A 23,908-nucleotide genomic window follows, 5' to 3' on the forward strand; every position below is an offset into this window, starting at 1 on the left:
AGGAGCTGGTGGACAAGGCCGGGGAGAGGACGGCCTGGAGCTCCCTAGTTGGGATGCTGCCCCCGCGACCCGGACCCGGATAAGCGGAGGAAGACGACGACGACAACGACTAGGAAACTCTGATTAGAAAAGTCTGATAATTGCATGTCATAATGTCAAATTATCATTCATGCACTCAACCATCTCAGTTCGCGACAGGGAAGGCTGTTGTTGGATTAGTGTCCAGGAGAGAGCAGAGCACATTCAGCTAGTAGAAACTAACCGTTAGCATTAGCAACTCCACAACATGGCAGAACTCTTTCAAGCTGTGCTACTTGTTATTAATCATCAACACTGCAGAACAAAGGGAGTCAGTTGTAGAGTCGCATTGCTACTAGTCAATCAGAGGCAAAATCTCTAAATATCAGGAAATAAGAAATCCAAGCCTAGCGTGTTCTGCTCACCTCTGCTCTGGCTTACTTTCGACAGCGATCGACTCACAGGACATTGTACTTGAGACCACTGCAGATGTGTTGAAATAATGAGCAAACTTGGTCTTTAAGCAAAAAGTAGCTTAATACACACAACATTTTGTGATATATTTTAGACACATTGGCTTATCTCTCATGTGTTCACGATGTTTTGGATTGACCACAACTGAAACATCTAGGGGTTCTGTAACAAAGTCAAAGTAAAAAAATGGCCTTTATTCCATCCAAGAGGGAGGGTTTGAGTGTACGGAGGATCGCTGCGGGGAGGAGAGGAATGAAAACCATGCCTGCCACTGCACAGAGGACTGTCTGGAACACGGAGACTGCTGCTCCAACTACAAATCCCTCTGCAAAGGCTCGTTTCATGAAACGTTTTTCTTAGCTGGTAACACAATCTAGAAATGGAGTTTCAATGTGGTCCAGCATCAGTAAAGAGTGCTTGTCTCTTTGTTATCAGGTGAAACTTCCTGGTTGGACGAAGAATGTGAGGAGATCAAGAGAGCTGAATGTCCTGCAGGGTGAGACTGGGTTGTGCAATTATTATTCTTGGCTGGGTAAAAGATGACAGTTTCTTCAGACAAGTATATTTGTGTGTAAACACAAAGACATTGTAGCTTTTCTTAGATGCTTTTATGCTCTTCTCACATCACAAATAACGTTAGCACAACAGCTTGCATTTTTCATTTGACGACATTGGAAAACTAGTTCAGCTTGTTTGTAAGTAATGACCTTTCATTTTATTGATAGGCTTTTCATCATTCTTATATGTGTTTCATTTTGAAATGATAATGATATAAAACAGCAGAGAATTGCGTAGTACAGGTTCAATTGCATTTGTGATTTGGGGCAGGAGTAGCTCAGGAGGTAGGGGATTATTGGAAGGTTGCAGGTTCAATCCCAGATCCCACCAAAGAATGCTGCTGTTGTGTCCTTGGGCAAGACACCCTGCCTAGCCTGCTGGTGGTGGTTGGCGGGACTGGTGGCACCATTGTTTGGCAGTTTTGCTCATTATCACCAGCGTGTGAATGGGTGGATGACTGATGGTGTTGTGAATCGCCTTGAGGGGTTATAGACCCATAAGGCCCTATTTGCAAGGCACTGCAGTTTGTGTTTTCCATAAGGTAGAGGTGTCAACCTCTAGCCCTTAAGGTCTGGTATCCTGCATCGTTTTTGTTGTTTCCCTGTTCCAAAACAGTTGACTCACATGTGCAGCAGCTCATCAAGTTCTCCAGACACCTGTTAATCACCTGCTGATTGAAATCAGGTGTGTTGAAACAGGGAAAACACTAAAACATGTGGGACAGCAGCCCTCGAGGACTGGAGTTTGACACCTGTTCCATAAAGCATTGGAAAAAGTGTTGCACACTCTCCTCCAATAATTCCACATCAAAATAATTTATTAGATCTTAGTTATTGGCTAGACTTAAACATTCATCACTGGTTTATTATGCTCATATAAAGAGCATCTTTAGGCATTTAAGAACTATAACGTCTTTCGAAATGTTAATGGTTACTTGTACACCACAGGGAACTAATTCACATGGACATTAAGGTCATTTGATGTTTTTGATGTTGTTGCTGCTATCACACTGTCTTTTTCCATTGATGTTCCAGTCTCTAAAGCTATTTTTGTCCTCTTATTTGAGCTTCTGTTACAGAGCGGGAGCTCTTAACTCAATAGGATTCATCAAAGGTTGAGACTGGTCCATACATTTATATGACTATGTTTATTTAATGAGATTTCATCACTTGAACAATAAGGATATAGAGAAACTCTTTAAAGTTAAAGTTGGACTTGTGTCGCCCTTGTTTTCCAGTTTCGTCCGTCCTCCTCTCATTATGGTGTCTGTGGATGGGTTCAGAGCCTCCTACCTGAAGAAGAGCAAATCTGTCATCCCTAACCTGCACAAACTCAGTACACTTTTATTATTTGCGAGACATTAATGTTCATCTACTTGTCTTGTATTAAAATTAAACCGTTGTTTTATTTTTACTCAAAAGTCAAACATTCTTTTTGGCAGAAAGCTGTGGTACATCAGTACCATACATGCGGCCAGTTTACCCATCAAAGACATTCCCAAATTTATACACCCTAGCCACAGTAAGTGACTTTGGACAGTGTTGACTGATTACTTAGATTTATCTGTTTTGCAGGACTTCTATAGAGCGTATAGTAAAAGCCAGGCTGTTAATGAATACCTGCATGTTTGAACACTAAGTGCACACCGATGCTTGCCAATAAACTTGTCTAGTTGGCCCTTTTGCTCTGTTCATGTCGTGATGCTGTTGCAAGAAAGAATTGTTTAATTTATTGCTTCGATGTTGCACTATGGGATCTCTCTTCAGGGTCTGTACCCAGAGTCTCATGGGATTGTGGGAAACACCATGCATGACCCAGAGTTCAATGCCACTTTCAGCCTTCGAACACGAGAGAAATTAAACCACCGCTGGTGGGGCGGACAGCCGGTCAGTATTGGCTTTTTATTGAACTCGAATTACATCAGATTCTGTTAAATCAGGGGTGCCCAGTCCTGGTCCTGGAGGGCCACCATCCTGCATGTTTTAGTTGACTCTTTGCTCAAACACACCTGATTTTTGCAGGGCTTGATGAGCTGCTGAATAGGTGATTCAAACTTTGACTCAAGTACAGACCCCTACAAAAGTCGTTTTACATTTCTAGAACTTTCTGAATTATTTTACATTGAGAAGCATTCAAGAGTGGTTTCAGATGGGCACCCAGTGAGGAAACAAAAGTAGGCCTTGTCACTGCATCATGAGGGTACTTAGAGCCGAGCGTACACTATGCGACTTTTTCACTTTTTTGAGCCGATTTTCCACTCGTGCGAGAATCCACAAGATCGGGGCGAGTTTTGCGCTGAGCGTCGTGTAGTATACAGGGGGTTACGAGAGGCAATTAACACCACGTGACCAGCTACCGATCAGCAATCGTGAGCTCGCACAAACTTCTGGCGTGTTTAATATTTTGCTCGTCCCTCGTGAGGGTATTGCACTGTTGAAGCGGCGCTGCGAGCAGCTGCGACCCAAAAAGTATCAGAACCGCTCACGGCGCATGCGCAATCCTGCATCAGCACCGCTCGCCCGCTATTTCCCTAATAACACACGTTGTTCGTTTTTGTTTCTACACGTTTTTTTTACTCACAAAGATTGTCAAGAAAGCGTGTTTGTCGTGTTCATGTCAAATTAAACTGATCACAAAACACGGATTTACTTTCTTTATTTCGTTTTCCTCATCCAACCCCCATAAATCCCTGTGTGTCCTCCTGCAGCACTCCCGAAGGACAACAGGCAAAACAAGACCAAAAAGTCTGACGTGTTGAGTAAAAACTGCTATTTTTAGCATGTTTTTAGGGCCGACGTGTTGCTACCAGACGTACAGTGTGAGCAGTCAGGTCGCATCCGAGAACTGGGTCGTACAGTGTGAGCACATGACTCGTGAGATCTGCCCTGCGAGGAAGTCGTACAGTTTGAGCTGAAGCTGAGTGCTACGAGTGAAAAAGTCACACAGTGTCCGCCCAGCTTAAGGGGCTTGTGAGAAGGTAGTGTAGCCAGAAGGTAAACTGCAGAACGGTGAGGTTTTTTCCTTGGGAGCCAATACGCTACCCAGGCTGTTATTTCATTGCTCTTTACAAGTCAGAAAAAGGATCTCCCAAGCCTCCACATGGCTTCTTTTAAATAGAATAGAAAAAAATATCACACCTGGGAACAATCAGCACCAGTCAACCATGCTCCAACAATCAAACCCAAAAGGAAATAAACATCCAACTAAATGTACGTACGTTTTAACATAAACAAAAGACAAAACTATTTATAAAGTACAAGAAACAGTTTTAAACTAATACTAAAAAAACAAAAGAAACAAATCCCACTTCATTTGGTTTGTCCAAATGAAGTAACCAATCAGAAGATGATCCAGGGAGGCAGTACTGGGTGGGCCGGGCCCTCCCCTCCCCTCACAACCTACTCTGGATACAAAGACAAACATTAGATTCAAAAGGGTAATTACATCAGCATGCAATGAAAACCCATTACATCAAAACCAGTGCAATATCCACATTTTATCTGGTTAAAATATCACACAGCAAAGTACCTTCAGACTATAGAAAGTATATCAAAGGGATGAATGGGAAATAATTCATACCACTCCGTCACAAGGCCCCACAAATGTTTTGAGACTTTTTGAAAACTGTGGGGAATACAATTTTAAATTAGTGAAAAACAGTTGCTGCCTAGTGTGATAGTGGCTTTAACTTGCTGAATAAAACCCAATTAGACATTTCTTTTTTCCTGCATTGAAAATTTAGCTTCTCCATATCCTTATTCATATATATATATATATATATATATATATATATATATATATATATATTTGCCTTTAAAGAGCTGAAACATGTACACTGATTTCTAAATCAGGGTATAGAACCGGAGGGAAAGTAAACCCTGAAACATATTTGATCAGATTATTCTGTTCTGACCCCACGTCATTCATAAATTTCACAGATAAGAAAGTCGCCTCAAATAATAATTTACACATTTAAAAATAAGTGAGATCAAGTATCTGATTTCATCTCTTCCTTCTGTTTTGCAGATCTGGATCACTGCAGAGAAACAAGGAGTGAAGGCAGGCACTTTCTTCTGGCCTTGGTACTTAAGTTAGTAGTGAAATATTCTTCAGTACTTTCAGAAAAATAAATGCCCTCAGACCCAAAAAATTACATAGTAGGACACATGTAACAAACCTAGCTATCCAATGATCCACACAGTTTATTTATTAATTTATTTTTTTGTGTAAAGCTCACTGAGCTGTCTGTCGAGGACAACTTGATATATTTTAGAAGACCTTTCAAAATGTCTCAAAGCATTCGAGAGTTCCCAGTTTCATTGTGTAAGTCGCATGTCCTGCTCTGGTGTTGTTGGAATTTTGAACATGTTTGCATTTTACAAAAACAGATTTTCTCTCAAAATGATTTCAAAGCCATCACAGGTGTGTGGAACTGGCCTAAGTTTGGTTTCAATGAGCTTTGAAAATGTGAGGAATGTGAGATTTTTTGGGAAGGGTTGGTGTTATTCCTAGTGTAACAAAAATGGGATGATTCCAGAAAAACACAAGACCCCCTAATCATTTGCACAAATGTTGCATCATGTATTTATTTTGACACGCATGTCGACACATTCCAACTGAAAAAATTCTGACAGTTTTGTCTCACCAAGGAGTCACCAACAGTTACAACCAGGAGATACTGACTTACCCATGACATAGTTATCGCAAAGTAGGACTAATATTTCTTCAAATGTACTGACAGATGTACACTGTAAACATTTGTAAAATAGCACTGCAACAAATTAGGATCTGCTGAACAGCTTTTGGATTCTGTAAAACATTTTCAACTCTTAAAGATATTTTTTTCCAGGGTGATTCCCCTTGAGAGGAGGATTTTGACCATGCTTCACTGGCTACATTTGCCTGATGATGAAAGGTGTTTTAATCTGTTCTTCAAATTTTAAGTTACTGGTTTTGTTTTAAAATAAAACAAAAAGTAAATTTAAATGTTCAATATTGTTATGTAACGTATCACAATGTTATTTTGTGATGTAATTGCAGCTGTGTCAAAAAGTTTAGTTTTATTTTTGGTTTCTGAAGCTGAAATGATACGCAGCTAACGTGACTGCCTTTGTAAACCATCTTTCAGGCCGTATGTTTATGCTGTCCATTCAGAGCAGCCGGATACTTTCGGCCATCGCCTTGGACCACTCAGCAGTGAGGTACGTGTATGAGACCGGAAATGTGTTCATTCATTTGCACAAAGTACATTTTGACATGTCATAAATGGGCCTGAATGTCTGCATTTTGTGTCTTGCCCTAAGCTGGACAACACCCTGACAGACCTTGATAATGTCATTGGCCAACTGATGAATGGACTGAAGCAGATGAACCTGCACCGCTGTGTCAACGTTATTATTGTAGGAGACCACGGTACTCTGACCTCCCTGATCTTTACATAGATCCTTTTATTTTACCGAGCCACGAAGGGCTGTTGCTGACTCTAGCATGACATCAGACTGTTATTCCTGAGCGTCCATTCAGAGAATTCCATCCATTCTATGATGAATGTGTTTCTGTAGAAGTCAACTATAGGAGGGTATTTTCTTTTTATGCAAATTTATTAACACCAGTCATTATTAACTCCTTTTGTTCCATCATCCAGTGCCATGAACCCCCTACCCCCCACCCCTCTCTCTGCTGGTTTCTGTAGATATAAGGAAAGGTCTGATAGGTGATATGCGTCAGCTGCTCTTCTTCACACACCTGCAGATGCGTTAAGCTTGGTTTATGCTTGACAAATTTACTTTCCGCTTGGTGATGCGGCTCGCGGATGGAACACGCTTCACAACTCGCAGCGTTTATGGTTCATGCAGCTCGTCTCTGTGGTGAGCCAATATTCTCCCAAACTGTAGGGGGCAGCATGGAGCTCTACAGCATGCATCCAACAATACACCATAGTAGAAGTAGAAATTACTGTTCACAACACGGCATTTCAGCATTTTTAACAGCGTCCTCGTCTTTTCCGACAGTGTGAACTATTTCTCTCCAAGAATTATTAACAACATGTTGATCACGGTAATCTCTGAGAGCTGAATCATACAAATGTCCTTATTTACGAACCTCTGCCATACTAGTTCTTGCCGGTCCGCCATGTTTTTCCACGTCCGACCATCCGCGTGGTTAGAAAATTTCCTAGGTGCGCGTTGCGGAAATTTTGGGCCGTGTGGAGGGGCGTGGTTGTTAAAATGACGCAAAATGACGCAACTTTTCCGCGCGGAGCCGTGCGGACCTCGCGGACGCGTCAAGCATAAACCAACCTTAAGCCACTTCACCTTCATTCCTTTCCTGCAGCCACGCTCCACCCAGCACCCCCCAGTCTAAATAAAAATTCCTGATTTAAATCATAATTCAATTCTAGATTGTAAATGGAACCTTTTCAGATTACAGATAATAAAAAAGCAAAAGCAATCCTAAAAACATTTTAAGTATTACGTCCTAAATTATTAATACAATATACAAAAATGCTAAATGGTTAGTGCCGTCCAGGGTTCTACACCCCTCCAAGGCACCTTACAACACAAACAGCAGTGGTGATGAGCTACAAAGTAGCCACAGCTGCCCTGGGGCACATTGACGGGAGATGAATTTGCAATTTTTATTTTACTCAAACCAAAATGTTTTTTGTATCATATTTAAGAATCTTTATCTTACTTCAAGTAGTGCCTTTTTGCCATGTATGAAAACGTTTTAGACCATAAAAAAATGTTTTTTTTTTTACTTATCTGAAAGTTGTGCTTCTTTAGTTTTCAACTGATTATTGAAAAACTGGATATCTGTGTGAATTTTCTCTAAGGAGTGAAATTCCTTAAATATGTAAACTGTAATAATTTTCTCACAGAACGGTATCTGCAGATGTGGTGAAAAGTTTTGAGGTTAACACAAATATTAACCTTTGTAAAGAGGTAAAACTGTGTAAAAACATACATTGAAAGGGATACATGTAAAAACTACAGGCTTTAATGACAAAATACACTATAATTTAAATACGGTTATTTCTTTTACTGATATGTAAAAATGCACAGTTTGGTTCAATACTGTACCCTTTCAGTTTTGCATGAGGCCCTAATAACCCTAATGTGTATTTTTATGGCAGGAATGGAGGAGGCTCACTGTGACAGGACAGAGTTTCTCAGCAGCTACCCTCTCAACCTGGACGACATCATGCTCATACCTGGGTCAATTGGAAGAATACGCCCCCGAGACTCCAGATCCACTACATGTAAGACGGCCTTTACCTGTAACCTCTTTAATAATAAAAACATTAAATAAAAACAAACATCATTTTCTCTATGCTTTTATTTGCAGATGACCCAAAAGCGGTTGTTGCAAACCTCACTGTGAGTAACAAAACCTGGGACATCAGAAAAATGTCATAAAACAGAGCAGCAGATTTTTCAGCCATTATTCTACTTTTCGGTGCGATAGACAAAGAGAAGAGTCATAGTTTTTACCTCAGCTTTTTCCTGTTTCAGTGCAAAATGCCAAATCAGCACTTCAAACCGTATCTGAAGCAACATTTACCCAAAAGGCTTCACTACGCCAAAAACCGCAGGATAGAGGACGTCCAGCTGCTAATGGAGAGGAAATGGCACATTGCTAAGTAACCCAAGTCACACCTTTTCAGAAATATTTCATTTGGTGTCAAAATACCAAACAACTATGACAGAACTAGATAATTTTTTATAAAGTTTTGAGAATATATGGGAAGAAATGTCTTTTTAAGTAATGTTTTGCTTGGTTGTGAGGATCTAAACAGCATCAATAAGTCCATGCTTTCGTTCTTTTTTTAAACACAGAAACAGTTTTGTTTACCTGTTTTGTAGCTACAGTTTCGCCGACGGCTGCCGGCTTCTTCAGGCTGACGCTGATGGTGGCGCGTCACTTCCTTCTCCGTTTATCCGCGGGCAGCAGAGGACGTTGTCGCCCTCTACTGCCCGCTCTCCCCTCTCCGACGATGCAGTCCCATGCGTGGTCCAGCGTGTAAACTCCGTCGTCCCTGTTCATGGTCCCACATCCACGTCTCCTTATCTCGATTGCTTCCTTGATCCATCTTTTGTATTTTTGTTGTTCGGTGGTTATGATTCGTGTGCTGTCCCAGTCCATTATATGGTTTTCTCTTAAGCAATGATCTGTTACGGCTGACTTTTTTATTGTACTTTCTGCTTCTTCTTTTGCTGCTCTTGTGTGTTTACGATTTGCCTCTTTCTCGCACTCCTTTCTGTGTTCTATTGTCCGTGTATTGAGTTGGCGTCCGGTTTCTCCTATGTATGTTTTATTGCTTATTTTGCATGGGATTTCATAGATGACTCCTAAGATGTTCAAAGAGAAATACGGACAACAAGGAACGAAGGACTTCCGCCGTTTGGAGCGATTACACCAGAAACGCGCACGTCTAAAAAAACCACCTTCGCTTCTGTTTAAGATGCCGGGATGAAAACATCACACCCACAAGCCTACAGCTGAAAACATCGATCCGGACCAAGACAGCACAAAATATAATAGAAAGAGCACAGAGAGCACTGCTCAAGGAGAGGATAAGGAACGTCATAACCAAACAGAGGCGTGTGGAGGACGAACTGGAAAGAGGACACCTGGACTTGAAAAGGAATTACAAACTTGATAAACAAATGGAGGAACTAATTAAAGGACACATGATGGAAAAACAGGAAAAAGAGTTCATAAAAGTAAAAGAAAGACACATAAAGAAGTTAAACAAACTCATAAACAAGAAAAAGAGGGGAGAAATACAAGGCAACTCCACACCAAACTCATGGGTATGTAACATTTCACAATACAAACTAACAGAAGCAGAAGAGAGCATATTAAAGAAAGGTTTAAACTTTGCAGTCACACCAAAAGAAATACCATATGATGAATTTATCGTAGCAACAGAACTAGCATGTCAACAGATCACAGATGAGGGAAAGAAAGCAGAACTTAGAAATAACATAGTTGGGATATTAAAAAACAGCCAAATTCAACACAGCAATATTACAAAAGAAGAACAATCAGCCATGACAGCTTTATCCAAAAATGAACAGATAATTATTCTACCGGCAGATAAAGGAAGAACTACAGTAGTTATGGACAGAGAAAAATATAAACAACAGATGAAACAGATGCTAGAGGACAAAAATACATATGAAATACTTAAAAAAGATCCAACAGAAAACATTAAGAAAAACATGAAAAAATTACTGAAGCCACTGCACGAAAAAGGCAAAATAACAGAAAAAATGTACAAACACTGGATTCCCACGGCGAATATAACACCAAGAATATATGGAACGCCAAAAATACATAAACAAAACACCCCACTTAGACCAATAGTTGACAGCATAGGTACACCAACATACAACATGGCAAAAGATATCAGCAGAATCATCAGCCCGTTATTAGGAAATACAGACCAACACTGCAAAAATAGTATAGAACTGGCAAAAGAACTAAAGGAAATTACAATAGAAGACAACGACATACTCATCTCACATGACGTCACATCTCTGTTCACAAAAACACCAACCCAAAAAACCATAGACATAGTAGTTAACAGAATCAGACAAGACAAAACTTTACACAAAAGGACAAACCTCACAGCAGATGACATAGCACAACTGATAGGACTGGTAGCTAACTCCACTTACTTCACATACGATAACACAATATACAAACAACTGGAAGGCGTCGCCATGGGTAACCCGTTATCAGCCACCCTGTGCGAGTTTTTCATGGAAGACCTGGAACAAAAAGCCATAGCAACCGCCCCCCCAAACTGCAAAATAAAACTATGGAAACGCTACGTGGATGACATACTGGAAATCATACCAAAAGGTCAAACAGAAACACTAACACAACACTTAAACAATATTGAAGACACGGGCAACATAAAGTTCACTTATGAGTCAGAAACAGAAGGCAGCATAGCATTTATGGATATGAAAATCACTAGGCAGACCGACGGGACCCTAAACATAAACACATACAGGAAACCAACACACACAGACCAATACTTATTATGGACATCAGAACACCCCACCATACACAAAATGTCAGTAATCAGAACATTATATCACCAAGCAAACAAAATAACAGAAGAGAGAGACCGTAAACAAGAGGACAAACACATACAACACGCTTTAAAGACCTGCGCATACCCGACATGGGCAATAAACAAAGCAAAACAACAAACAACAACAGAAAGCAAAGAACAACCCAAAAAAAGAACCAGAAACCCAGAAAGACAAGAACCAAGACCAGTGATAACCCTACCATACATCAGAGGCATAACGGAAAAAATAAGAGCAACAATGAAAAAACACAACATAAACACACCAACAAAGCCATACACAACAGTTAGAAACAGACTAGTGCACCCAAAAGACAAAATATCAGCTGGACAAAAATGTGGAGTCATCTATGAAATCCCATGCAAACTCTGCAATAAAACATACATAGGAGAAACCGGACGCCAACTCAACACACGGACAATAGAACACAGAAAGGAGTGCGAGAAAGAGGCAAATCGTAAACACACAAGAGCAGCAAAAGAAGAAGCAGAAAGTACAATAAAAAAGTCAGCCGTAACAGAACATTGCTTAAGAGAAAACCATATAATGGACTGGGACAGCACACGGATCATAACCACCGAACAACAAAAATACAAAAGATGGATCAAGGAAGCAATCGAGATAAGGAGACGTGGATGTGGGACCATGAACAGGGACGACGGAGTTTACACGCTGGACCACGCATGGGACTGCATCGTCGGAGAGGGGAGAGCGGGCAGTAGAGGGCGACAACGTCCTCTGCTGCCCGCAGATAAACGGAGAAGGAAGTGACGCACCACCATCAGCGTCAGCCTGAAGAAGCCGGCAGCCGTCGGCGAAACTGTAGCTACAAACAGGTAAACAAAACTGTTTCTGTGTTTAAAAAAAGAACGAAAGCATGGATTTAGAAAGACACAGCAAGAACACACCTAAGAGCATCAATAAGGTTTAAACGAGCAATATGTAAGAATTCTACAGTGAGATGATAAAAAACAGTCTAAAGTCAATCGTATTGGAAGGAAGCTTACATGGAAACAGAATACAAAGTTACTGTTTACTCTCTGAGAGCCCGTGAGGTTGCCCAGTCTGGGCTGAGCTAAAGCTGCAGCACCTGGCAGGCAAAAAGCTCTAGAGTTGTATAAAGAACCAAAGCCAGTAAACAGGAGCCACCTAGAAGTTATTTCTTGTACACCTAAGAAGCCACAGGATCTTTTTTGTTTTATTCTATGATCTAATAATGATGAATTAATAAGTAATTGTCCAGATCCTCATACATTTAGATACATTTCTATGTAATTTGTCCAAACAGGGCAGAATTTCACTGCTGGTAACTTATGCTTTTCAGGAAAGTGCCAGAAAAACCGAGGAATCGATGTGGGTTCTCTGGTGATCACGGCTTTGACAATAAGATCACCAGCATGAGGGTATAATGCTGTTTCACACTTTAATCATGTCTCTGTTCTTACTAGCTACAAAATCAGTTTCAATTGTTATTGTTCAGATGTCTACGAACAAGAATTTTGAGATAAAGTATAATGTTTTTTGTATTTTTTTTGTTTCCTGTAGACGATCTTCATCGGCCATGGCCCAAGCTTCAAATTTCAGAAAAACCTGCCAGAATTTGAAAATATAGAATTATACAACGTCATGTGTGGTGAGAAAATGTTTTGCTTGTTAACAGGAAGTAAAGCAGAGCTTGTACGTTTAAAAGTGTCTTTTAACCAAATACAGTGATCCCTCGTTTATCGCGGTAGATGTGTTCCAGACCTGGCCGCGATAGGTGAAAATCTGCGAAGTAGGGACACCATATTTACAGTATTTATTTAACAGGTACGTATTCAGTATTCAGACTTTCAAAACCCTCCCTTTACATAGAAAAAAATTACTTGTTTTTTTTATAGTTTTATTACAAAAAGTGTATTTTATGATGAAATTGATGGAAAAAAACCAGGAATTTCTTGATATTTCGCATAGAAAAATACCGCGAATCGGCGAATTTCCCTTGAATAAGGCTCCAAAGAAAAAATCCGCAAAGTCGTGAATCCGCGATAAATGAACCGCGAAGTAGCGAGGGATCACTGTATTGGATTAAGTGGTTTTTCTTTTTTTTTTCTTACTTATAAAAACTTTACTCTCAGACCTGTTGGGACTGAAACCTGCTCCAAACAATGGCACACACGGCAGCTTAAACGACATGTTGAAGGATCCGCCATTCCAGCCCACCATGCCGGAGGAAGTGACGCCTCCTTCACCGCCGTCTGATTCCAACATTCCTGTGATCCAGGATCTGGGCTGCAGCTGTGATGATGAGGTCTGAAGGCATCAGATAAATCATTATTATTATGTTCTAGCAACAGCAACACATTATTTTGGCAAATTACCACAGTTTTAAAAAGATTGGTTTGTTATTTCAGAACAGGGTGGAGGAAATTGTTGAAACTTTCACTCCTGCACCAGAGGGAATCCACAGCTCAAGTAAGATTATTTCTGCTATTAAACTGTTTAATAATAGTTTTGGAACACAAAGTATTTAGAAGGCTGAAGTCACTGAAGAGTATTTAGGCCAGTGTCACTGAGATCCTGCAATCATATTCATCCTGAACGCCTGATGCTTCCATCTGCTGAATTGTCACAATATTTTCTGAAAAATCAGTAAAAGAGCTCAATGTCACTGAGATAATGTAAAAAAGACATAAAAAACTTTCTGAAAAAGATCTTATCATAAACATTTTACAGAATTTTCACAGTAGAAAATAAATTTTTTCCTGTCTTTGAACAAAGTGGTTTTTAATAAACTATTATTTATTTATGACTTCCTCTTTTTTTCAGACAGTACCCACATCCCGTTTGGTCGACCGGCAGTCATGTTTGAGACTCAGTACAGTCTTCTACACCATCCAGAGTTTATTAGTGGCTATAGCAAAGAACTGGCCATGCCACTCTGGACGGCATACACACTGAAGAAACAGGTATATGTACGCAAACTCAACCAAATGTGAATACACACATCGTCTTTGCATAAATTAAAAAATAAACACTTAATCCACTTTTGTACAAGGACTTTTTTTTCTATGTTTTGGCCTGTCATCCACACAAAAGTCAATATTAAATGGTGCCAAAAGTGATTGTTTTAAGATCTGCAAATTCTACATTGTCAGCATTTGCTTGAGGACATAAAAAACCAGCGTTTTAGATTTTGCAGCGTCACTGCCTGCAACAAAATCTCCTGAAGTCATGTGGGACTTGTGTTTTTACTTGCTAGCTAGTTTTTATGAGCTCGATTACTGCTCTTTGTAGAAGACTACAGGCGACATTAAGGATTGTCATTTCCAACACCTAGTTATTCCACATCCAAGGAATATTTTCAGAAAATATTCCATAGATATGTGAAACTACTATCACCTAAAGGCTTGGCGTGCCTATGAATATATTCAGTTTAACCCTCTCAGGCTCAAAATAAGTTTTGATAAAAAGACGAACAACTAAGTCCTTCAGGGGTACTTCTGAGTTTAACAATGCTCATGAAATACGTATGTGGAGTAACCAGGTAGGTAGGTTTTACTGTTGCATTTCTGCAACACCTGCCTCCAGAGGGTTAACAATAACCGTGCTAGATGTGTACATGTCCTAAATGGGTGAAAATCCTCTGAGAACCAGGATTAGACACTGTTGACCTAATTTATCAATTTATTATCTAATCTTTGACAAAATTATTAGAATTTTTTAAATCTAAAATTATCTACTGTCTTTAGCAAACAAGTGCAAACAGCCTGCATTTCTGCTGTTAGTTATTTATTGGACACAAGAGTCCATTGCAATTTACTCAAAATGGAAATTATCTACCTTTATATTGCATTTGTGTAAAACATAAATGTCAAAAATAACTAAAGTTTCTAAAAGAAGAGAGCAAAAACCAACATTTTATTAGTTTATTACTGATAATGTAGTTGTGTTGGTTTTTCAAGATGATAAATCAGCTTTCTTGGTGTTTACATTTAAAAGAATAAATCCATTTTGTCCCATGTGTCCAGATTCCAATGGTTCTAAGTGAGGGTTCACAGAGGAGCTCTAATTTTCTGTGGGTAGAGAGTTGTTTATTCCTCTGAACCAGGTGTTGGGTCACAAAATCCTGGTGCAGGCCAGGCAAAGAACCCATTGTAGAGTTTATTTGAGGCACACCAATCATGACTGACCAAATCTTAGCAGCCTGCAAACATAAACTCCCACTGCTGCAGCAAACAGAAACTCTGTACAAAGGCATACAGTTGATTGTTTTATTAACCTTTACAGGGACAAATTTACAAGATCCGGGTGTTCATGCATTCATGTGTTGAATGACCCAATGTTTGGTTTTTGTTTTTGCCCCACAGGATGACCTGACTCCATTACCGGAGGTTTCACCAGGTGTTAAATGTATCCGAGTTGACCACAGAGTTTCACCTGATCACAGCCAGAGCTGCACAGCTTACAGCCAGAACAGCCACCTCACCTATGGCTCCCTATTCCCCCCTGGTGGGTTTTTAATGTTGTTTTAAAAGGGAATAAACTAACTTCTATAATCAATATATCAATTACGTTTTCTTGTGTTTACATTGACAGAATTTGCAACATTCCCAGAATCCAGATACGATGCTTCTCTCATCACCAACACTGTTCCCATGTACCCAGCCTTCAAGAGTAAGTCACTTCTGTCATGGTCTGCGTCTTTCCCCATGTGTCTCCTAATGTTTCTCCATCCCTCTCTAGATTCCCTTTTGTGTTCTCTTAGCGCCCTCATGTGTCCTTTGTCTACATCTCTGTTATGTGTCTTAAGTTGTAGCCCTTTAAAATCATTCCTCCCAGGTCCTGTGTCATCCAGTCATCCTCAGCCCCTCTAGTTGTAGCTCCAGCCTCTTGTTCCCAGCTTAGTTTGTGTGTGTGTCAGTGTGTGTGTGTGTGTGTGTGTGTGTGTGTGTGTGTGTTTGTATGTCAGCGTTTTCTGATGCTCTGTGTGAGCTTTGTGTCTCATCCCAGTTTTGTGCTCTAGGTGAGCTTTTGTTCTTCTGGTGATGGATTTTTGACTCCCTGCCTTCAGATTTATTTTTGCTTCATCCTACAATTAAAATGATTTATTCTTATATCAACTCCTGCCTCGTGTCATCCTGGGTATCTGCATTTTTGGGTCCTAACCTTCCCATAACGTGACACCTTCACTAAAATGTCACAATACGTAAAAAAGGAATTTTAGACGATTGTTGAAATATTGTCCAGGAAGGAGGAGACAAAAGAAGTTTGAATGTAAAAATTACAAACATAAACCTGGAAATCAAAAGCACCACTATCACCACGGTCCACAGACGTTTTTTTTTTATCTCTTTTGCATCAGAGACATCCAGCAGTGTCACATAAGACAAAGGACAGAGAAGTGTTGATGCCAGGTCTGAAAGAGGGCAGGCTGATACCCATTGTTTTGTAGAGAGAGATGTCTTATCAGGACAAAACACTCTCACAGCCAAAGTCACATGAACACACAGATCATCTGTGTTTTACATATGGTGTTGTGTTTGTACGAAGGCTGTAAAATGTTTAAGAGAAATCATGTAGGCATCATTTTTTGTACACTATTGACATTTGGCAATGACATTAGACAGAGGAAAGTGAACTTTAGTGTCATCCTGATTCTGTAATGTGATGATCAGTTTCTGGATATTGCGCTGACCGTAAAACTAACAATGATTCTTTTAAGGATTTTACATGAATTCAAAAGGTGGAGAAGTTTAGTAATTATCCTTTTGCATTCCTGAACAGGATTATAAAAGTGCTAGAATTTTTGCTTTTTATTGTTGTTGTCTTTTTAAGTAGAAACTAACAAAGTACCACAGTTAGGATCGGTGTGTCATGTTGTTCAGAATATTTGTTTTGAAGCAAAAACGCATTTCTTTGTTTCTGGAACACACACATGTTTGCATTTCCATACTTGTGGGGACCCGCCGTTTTCTTCCATTCATTTTAGTGACTGAATTATGCCTAACTATACTCATTACTGATCTATTCCTAACCATAACCTTAAGTAAAAGTTAACTAACATCAAATTTCTAGAACCAAGTATGAATGAGTTTTTTTCACTGTGGGGACCAGCCAAGTGTCCTCGCAATATCAAAATGTCCCCACGTCATGGGTTGTATTTGAAAAATTGTTTCCCCCCCCCTACACACACTCACTCACTCACTCACTCACTCACTCACTCACTCACTCACTCACTCACTCACTCTCACTCACTCTCACTCTCTCTCTCTCTCACTCATTCTGCCTGTGTGGGCACATTTTAATGATTTGTTTAAAAACATATTTCTTTTTGTAGGAATGTGGAGTTATCTGCAGGGGGCAGTGTTGAGACGTTATGCAGAGGAAAACAATGGCATCAATGTTCTCTCTGGGCCAATTTTTGACTCCAACCATGACGGCCTTAGAGACACGATAGAGAAGATAAAAGAGTAAGTTTGTAGCTGTTGGCTGCAAAGACACTTGAATCGTTCTACAGACTTATACTTTTGATGATCTGTCTCTTGCAAAATGTGAGCGGTCACATTCGTAGTTAATGCTGGAAGTCAAATAAAGCAAAGCAAAACAAAACAGTAAAAAGCATTAAATACTTGATGCCCAACACTTTTGTCAGCATTGAATATTTTAAATGTTTTATTTTTCAAAATAATGTGTCTACGTGACATTCCACAGTGATGAATATGATAAAATTAAAATGTCTTTACTGTCTTGGAACATACACAGGCCTGAAAAGAAAATGAAAGCAACACCTTTTGCAGTCCATCCATGTAAATAAAGAACAAATCTAAAAAATTTAAATAAAAAAATGCTATCATTTGTAAAAGGTTAATGTAAAAAATAACTACACATCTTGCATAAAAAGAAAAAATTTATTGAAGAAAATTAATTAATTTAACTGAAGAAAAACCAACTTACTTTGGTAAATTACCAACTTTGTGAAAACATTCTGTTTTAATAAACTAGCACATATTATCTCATTACAAATGTCCAGCTTTTCTGATAGGAATTTTTGCACGTAGCTTTTATGTGAACAGCAAAAAGTGGAAGAAAAGTAGAAAAAGCAAAAAAGTTGCATTTTAGTGGCTTTAAAACAAATTTGACTGTGAAAGAGATTTCCATCCAGCAGGGGTCAGCGTTACATCACATTACAACATTTAAAAAGCATAAGATAGAGATGAAACCCAGATAATTACTTCTGAGACTCATACACCTTTAGTTTCACATGCATGAAAATATGTTTATTTTCCAGTCTGCTGATTTCTACAAGTTTATTTCTTTATGTATGCTTTACGTAGGAAAAATACAGTTATGTTTTAGCAGTTTTTCTTTGATTTGCGTTATCTCTACATCAGCCTCGTGAAGACTTGCTCAGGTGCAGGGTGTAAATATATCGTGGGCGACTGCAGAAACAACATTGCTCTGACTCATTGTCATCTGTGGTGACAAAAGTCAAAAATGTCTGTCAAACAGGGTAAATCAGGTGCTTGTCCTTATGCACACCTGCAGCTTTAACCCTCCCCTGTGGAGGGTGTGAACCAGTGAGGAATGTTGACCATAGAGCAGGATTGATGGTTTATCCCTTGGGTCCATGTGGCAGGGGTGAGGAGTGAGCACCACCTCACCCCTGCCACATGGACCCAAGGGATAAACCATCAACCCTGCTCAATGGTCAACTTTCCTCGTGGGGTCACCCATAAAGACAGTGGGAGGGTTAACAACAAGCCCTGCAGGCAAAAGAGTTCCCTGCAAATACAAAAATAGTAAACGACAAAGATATGACAAGTCACTGTTGCAACACACTGATTGTGTGTGACCATAATTCTCGACCTTTGAATACCGTATTCCTCCTCAGAGCACACTGGTCTGGTCTCTATGACCAACACCATCATTACTAATGTAAAAACATAGTTAGTGCCATACTGTGAATGTTTCATCAGTTTTCTATATTTCTCCTCTAAAGCATTTTGATTCAAATCATTATAATATTAATTTTAAGGACCCTTAGAGTAGAATAAGTCCTCATGAAACCATCGATTTAACAGTTACAGATCAAATCTACTTAATGTTAAGTTTTGTCCCAAATGCCAACATCATGCTCTGTAAACAACAGTCACATACATACCGGTACATTGTAGCTGTGTTTTCCAACCCTGGTCCTCAGGGCACATTGACCTAAATGTTTTCCATGTCTCTGCTTCAGCACACGTGATTTACATTGCCTCCTCAGGAGGAAATCAAGTGCTGTAGATGTTAATCACTCATTCATTTAAGTCAAGTGTGTGGCAGCAGGGAAACACTTGTGTTAAAAGGGGCAACATGTAAAACATGCAGGGCAGTGTGGCTTGAAGACCAGTGTTGGGAAACGCTACATTATAGTGTCAGTGGCTTATTGCTGCACATTTCTAACCTGTGCTTTTCTATCAGGTTCTCTGATGACTCAACACCTGTTCCTAGTCACTTCTACACTATTGTGACAAGTTGCCAGGAGATGAACCAAACAGTAGAGGAGTGTGATGGAGCTCTAAAGGTCTTGTCTTTCATCATTCCTAACAGACCAGACAACAGTGAAGCCTGTAACGTAAGTTACTATAGTAACAGTAGTGTCAATTACCAACCCTGCCCTGCCTGAAAGGCTCGTATACAATATTCTGTTTGCTTCATTTTCATGAATACGAGATTAAAAGAGGAGAGGACAAGAATTTTTTTTAGCTGTAATTATGATTACTTTATTTTTTTATTACCCTTAATAGCGTGACGGTTAAATATGTTTGAATAGCATTTTTGTAAACATCTCCTTGTTGTTCTGAAGTTCTTTACGTACAGAGCAATAACTAATTCATGAGTAAAAATGCAATGAATTACATTGTACAAAAAGGAGTGTAAATTGTTCTATTCATTAAATTACTAGGCATGTTCCAGATTTGCTTTTGCCAATATCCAAAATACCAGAATAGTCTAATTCATAATTTCTGATACCAACATGTTCCAATCACCCTCTCATAAAAATAAAGATAAACTAAATACTTTTAGGTAACTAGCATTATCTCCTACCAAGCTAACTTAAACTTTAAACATTATTTGTGCAAAATATGACAGCTACCTCATTTAAAGTTAGGCAAAGGAAAATAATAAAATTTTCCTGAGATATTCCTGACAAACATCTCAAATTCAAATTCAAATTCAAATTTTATTTGTCACATACACAGTCATACACAGTACGAAATGCAGTGAAATGCCTTACACAGCTGCTCGTGACCTAAGAGTTGAAAATAAAAAGACTGTACACCTCGGATTAAAATGAAGGGTAAATTAACTGGGAAAGAGTAAGGTAAAATATATCTGAATTAAAGTTGAATAATAGAATAGCTTTACAACAAAATACACAACACAATACAAATTAGAATAAAAGGTTAATTTAGCTGGGAAGGAATAAGATAAAATATATATAAGTTGAAGCTGAGAATAAAGTAACTGTACAACAAAATACACAGTATGTAAATGTATAAGAATGTATGAAGAAATAAAAATATCTGTACAAAACAGCCGCTGAACAAGTTTTAAATGGAAATGAAAAAAATATATATATAATGTCCAGAGTTGTGCAAACCACATTTTAGTGACTTTGTAGTGCAACTGTGCTTAAGCAAAGTCCAGGCTGTTCAGTGTGTGTGAGAACCAACATCTACTACAAAGCGAATTTAGACTTAAACTATACCTAGAACCCACGATAATCAGACTTTTTGAGTTAGAGGAGAAATAGTTGAAGAGTTTGATGTAAGCATGGGGTTTGATGTTGAATTGCAACCATAAAAACAAACCGAAAATCCTAAAATTCCTTTTACAGATTTTGGGAAATTTTCTGGAAAGCCTTATTCGCAAAGCTCAGTAAATGTAGAAGGGTCATTCAGGGTCATGGGTCCCATGAAGCAGATCTTAAAAGAGCCTCACTTTACTTTAGAATGTAATGACATTTGCAGTGACTTGTTCTGACTCATTTTTAACTGTCACCTGCGAAACTTAGTCATGAAGACTTGCTCAGGTGCAGGGTGTAAATATATCTTGGGCGACTACAGAAACGACATTGCTCTGACTCATTGTCATCTGTTGTGACAAAAGTCAAACATGTCTGTCAAACAGGGTAAATCAGGTGCTTGTCCTTATGCACACCTGCAGCTTTAACAACAAGCCCTGCAGGCAAAAGAGTTCCCTGCAAATACAAAAATAGTAAACGAGAAATATATGACAAGTCACGGTTGCAACACACTGATTGTGTGTGACAATAATTCTCCACCTATGAATACCTCCTCAGAGCTCACTGGTCTGGTCTCTATGACCAACACCATCATCACTAATGTGAAAACTGCCATACTGTGAATGTTTCATCAGTTTTCTATATTTCTCCTCTTAAGCATTTTGATTCAAATCATTACAATATTAATTTTAAGGACCCTTAGAATAGAATAAGTCCTCATGAAACCATCGATTTAACAGTTACAGATAAAATCTGCTTAATGTTAAGTTTTGTCCCAAATTTTAATCATTATGTAGACACATGTAATATTATTTTAAAGGCAAATTAATAATTACCATGTATGAAATAAATTATTAATTAAGTTATTATTAATGAACATGATATTGGAGAGCTCCTGTTCACCTGAAACAATATAAATGCTTTTACTTGTTTTAAACTCCAATACAAAAGGAGTCCATTAGGGTGCAAAATAACTTGTTCTGTTAACTCTATGATAATATTTATTGTTACACGCACTAATAGGGGCAGCTGATCACTTTCTTCCTGTTTAAAATGGCATGCAGAGGCCCAGCCCAAGCCTTCGAAGGGCCCTAAGCAGGTTTTACTTTGAGTGGTATGTTATTGTGGCATATTAAAATTTTTTGAAAGCAACATTAACCCTTTGATGCATAATGGTCACTACAGTGGACAGGTACTCAAAATTGTTATTTATTTGTTTTTGCTATTAAGCACAGCTGTTGAAGACTTTATTGCATTTGGGCTCCTCCATTTGGACTTCGGTGAGCCAAGCCAACATATTTCATGCTCAGAATGTACGTTGTCCACTGAGGTGGACATGAAATAAATTATTTGTAAATTATAAAATTTTACAAAAAATATTTGTTGAAATTTGTTTCATTCACACCTAAAGATGAATGAAAAAAAAAAGTTAAAAAAAATCGTGGTTGAAGATTTCATAATTCATGCATCAAAGGATTAACACTGAATTTACAGTAAACAAGCTGTTTTTATTAGTTTTTTGTTCTTAAAATTTAGAACAGATGTGAATTAAATGTGCAATCACTACCAAATAAAACCAAAAGGCACTACATAAATTATGCTATACAAAATAACATGAATTATTTCTCCATGTTTATTAACATGTACATTTTTTATTAAGTAAATGTTATCTTCACAACATGCCCTATAGGTTAGAAATTGTAAGTCGCTTTGGATAAAAGCGTCTGCTAAGTAAATAAACATAAACATAAACAAATCTGTGCAATATGATGGGTGCAGCGGAACCCATGAATTTAAATAGGTGTGGTGGAAAACTAAACGTGATTAGTTAGAAAATGCAGGGATAGTGCAGGGGAGTAGCAGTTTAATCTGGCGACTGGGAGAACATTCTGAGCCAAGTCTTAAACATCAGGATAAAATATTTGAAGCTTTCTGATGGAAGCCATGGAGCTGATTCAAGGGAATGCCGGGTGTAGCCATGCTGCTGCATTATTTAATGAAAATTTAGATGTAATTTAGGAATTCTAACTCTAAAGCGAATGCAGCAGGCCAGTCCAGTCTGGTGTCACTTCAGCATTTGCTTAATCAGAGTGAACACTTGCTAATTTTAAAAAATGCTCGTGGACCGTTTGTTCCCCGTTCGCTGGCCGTCAGAGTGGTGGGGGGTGGGGATGGGGTTGATCATTCTAGGCTACAGTAACATGGCACCAGTGCGTTATGGGAATCAGGAAGTAGAATTAAATAGTAAGCAGCTGCGTTACCAACATGTGTGAGGTCTTCCAGTTAATAGCTCCTAAGGCACCGCTGTTTGTTCCCTCTTTGTGTCTGTTAGTAGAACATGTAACATTGTGTTCATGCTTATTTCAGTTTGTTAGATTATTTAGAGATTGTGGACCTAAAATGGTTATGATATGTTAAACTAGTTGTTACGGTAACAGACAATGTGTGAATTTCTATAACAAACTCAAAAAATTTGAATATGGTACAAAGTTCATTTATTTCAAGAATTCAAATTAAACTGAGAGACCATCTAAAGGGAACCCTTTGCAGGTGTTTTGGGTTTATTAGCTGATTAGCGTGTGACAATTTGAGCCTAATGACAAAAATACTTCAAATGTCTGAGATTTTGAATGTGGGGTTTTCGTAAGTTGTAAGCCATAATCATCACAATTAAAACAAATAGTCTTGAATTATCTTGCTTTGCATGTAATGAGTCTATCTCAGGGTATGATGGCGGGTGGCGGGGTCACATAAAAGTGATGATGGATGGAAAGGCTGGTGGGTGGAAGTTTTTTTCCTGTGATGTAAGTTAGTTTTTCTTTTTTGGTTTTCTGGCACATTTACACGTAAATGATGACATCATTTTGTGTCATGCACCCACAAGACAGGAATAACTTTGACTTTCACATCTTTCCAGTTTATTTCCGTCATGATGCCAAAAGAAGCAAGCATGTAAAAGACTATTGAAGTGGTTCCC

General features: G+C 38.8%; 1 protein-coding gene across 1 annotated transcript in view; it reads left to right on the plus strand.

Annotated features, from left to right (window-relative positions):
• Positions 1-23,908, plus strand: part of enpp2l (ectonucleotide pyrophosphatase/phosphodiesterase 2-like) — a 34,076-nt gene that overhangs the window by 9,354 nt on the left and 814 nt on the right. Inside the window, exons 4-24 of the mRNA XM_015973346.3 lie at positions 700-825; positions 928-988; positions 2,288-2,385; positions 2,492-2,571; positions 2,817-2,936; positions 5,077-5,132; positions 5,900-5,965; positions 6,179-6,251; positions 6,354-6,462; positions 8,186-8,311; positions 8,398-8,429; positions 8,565-8,692; positions 12,484-12,562; positions 12,705-12,792; positions 13,277-13,449; positions 13,553-13,613; positions 13,968-14,107; positions 15,509-15,650; positions 15,738-15,815; positions 17,479-17,611; positions 19,605-19,758. Of these exons, the coding sequence (XP_015828832.3) occupies positions 700-825; positions 928-988; positions 2,288-2,385; positions 2,492-2,571; positions 2,817-2,936; positions 5,077-5,132; positions 5,900-5,965; positions 6,179-6,251; positions 6,354-6,462; positions 8,186-8,311; positions 8,398-8,429; positions 8,565-8,692; positions 12,484-12,562; positions 12,705-12,792; positions 13,277-13,449; positions 13,553-13,613; positions 13,968-14,107; positions 15,509-15,650; positions 15,738-15,815; positions 17,479-17,611; positions 19,605-19,758 (2,123 nt within the window). The remainder of the gene's footprint in view (positions 1-699; positions 826-927; positions 989-2,287; positions 2,386-2,491; positions 2,572-2,816; positions 2,937-5,076; positions 5,133-5,899; positions 5,966-6,178; positions 6,252-6,353; positions 6,463-8,185; positions 8,312-8,397; positions 8,430-8,564; positions 8,693-12,483; positions 12,563-12,704; positions 12,793-13,276; positions 13,450-13,552; positions 13,614-13,967; positions 14,108-15,508; positions 15,651-15,737; positions 15,816-17,478; positions 17,612-19,604; positions 19,759-23,908) is intronic.

Source organism: Nothobranchius furzeri, chromosome 19 (genome assembly GCF_043380555.1).
Source record: "Nothobranchius furzeri strain GRZ-AD chromosome 19, NfurGRZ-RIMD1, whole genome shotgun sequence".
NCBI classification, from domain to species: domain Eukaryota; kingdom Metazoa; phylum Chordata; class Actinopteri; order Cyprinodontiformes; family Nothobranchiidae; genus Nothobranchius; species Nothobranchius furzeri.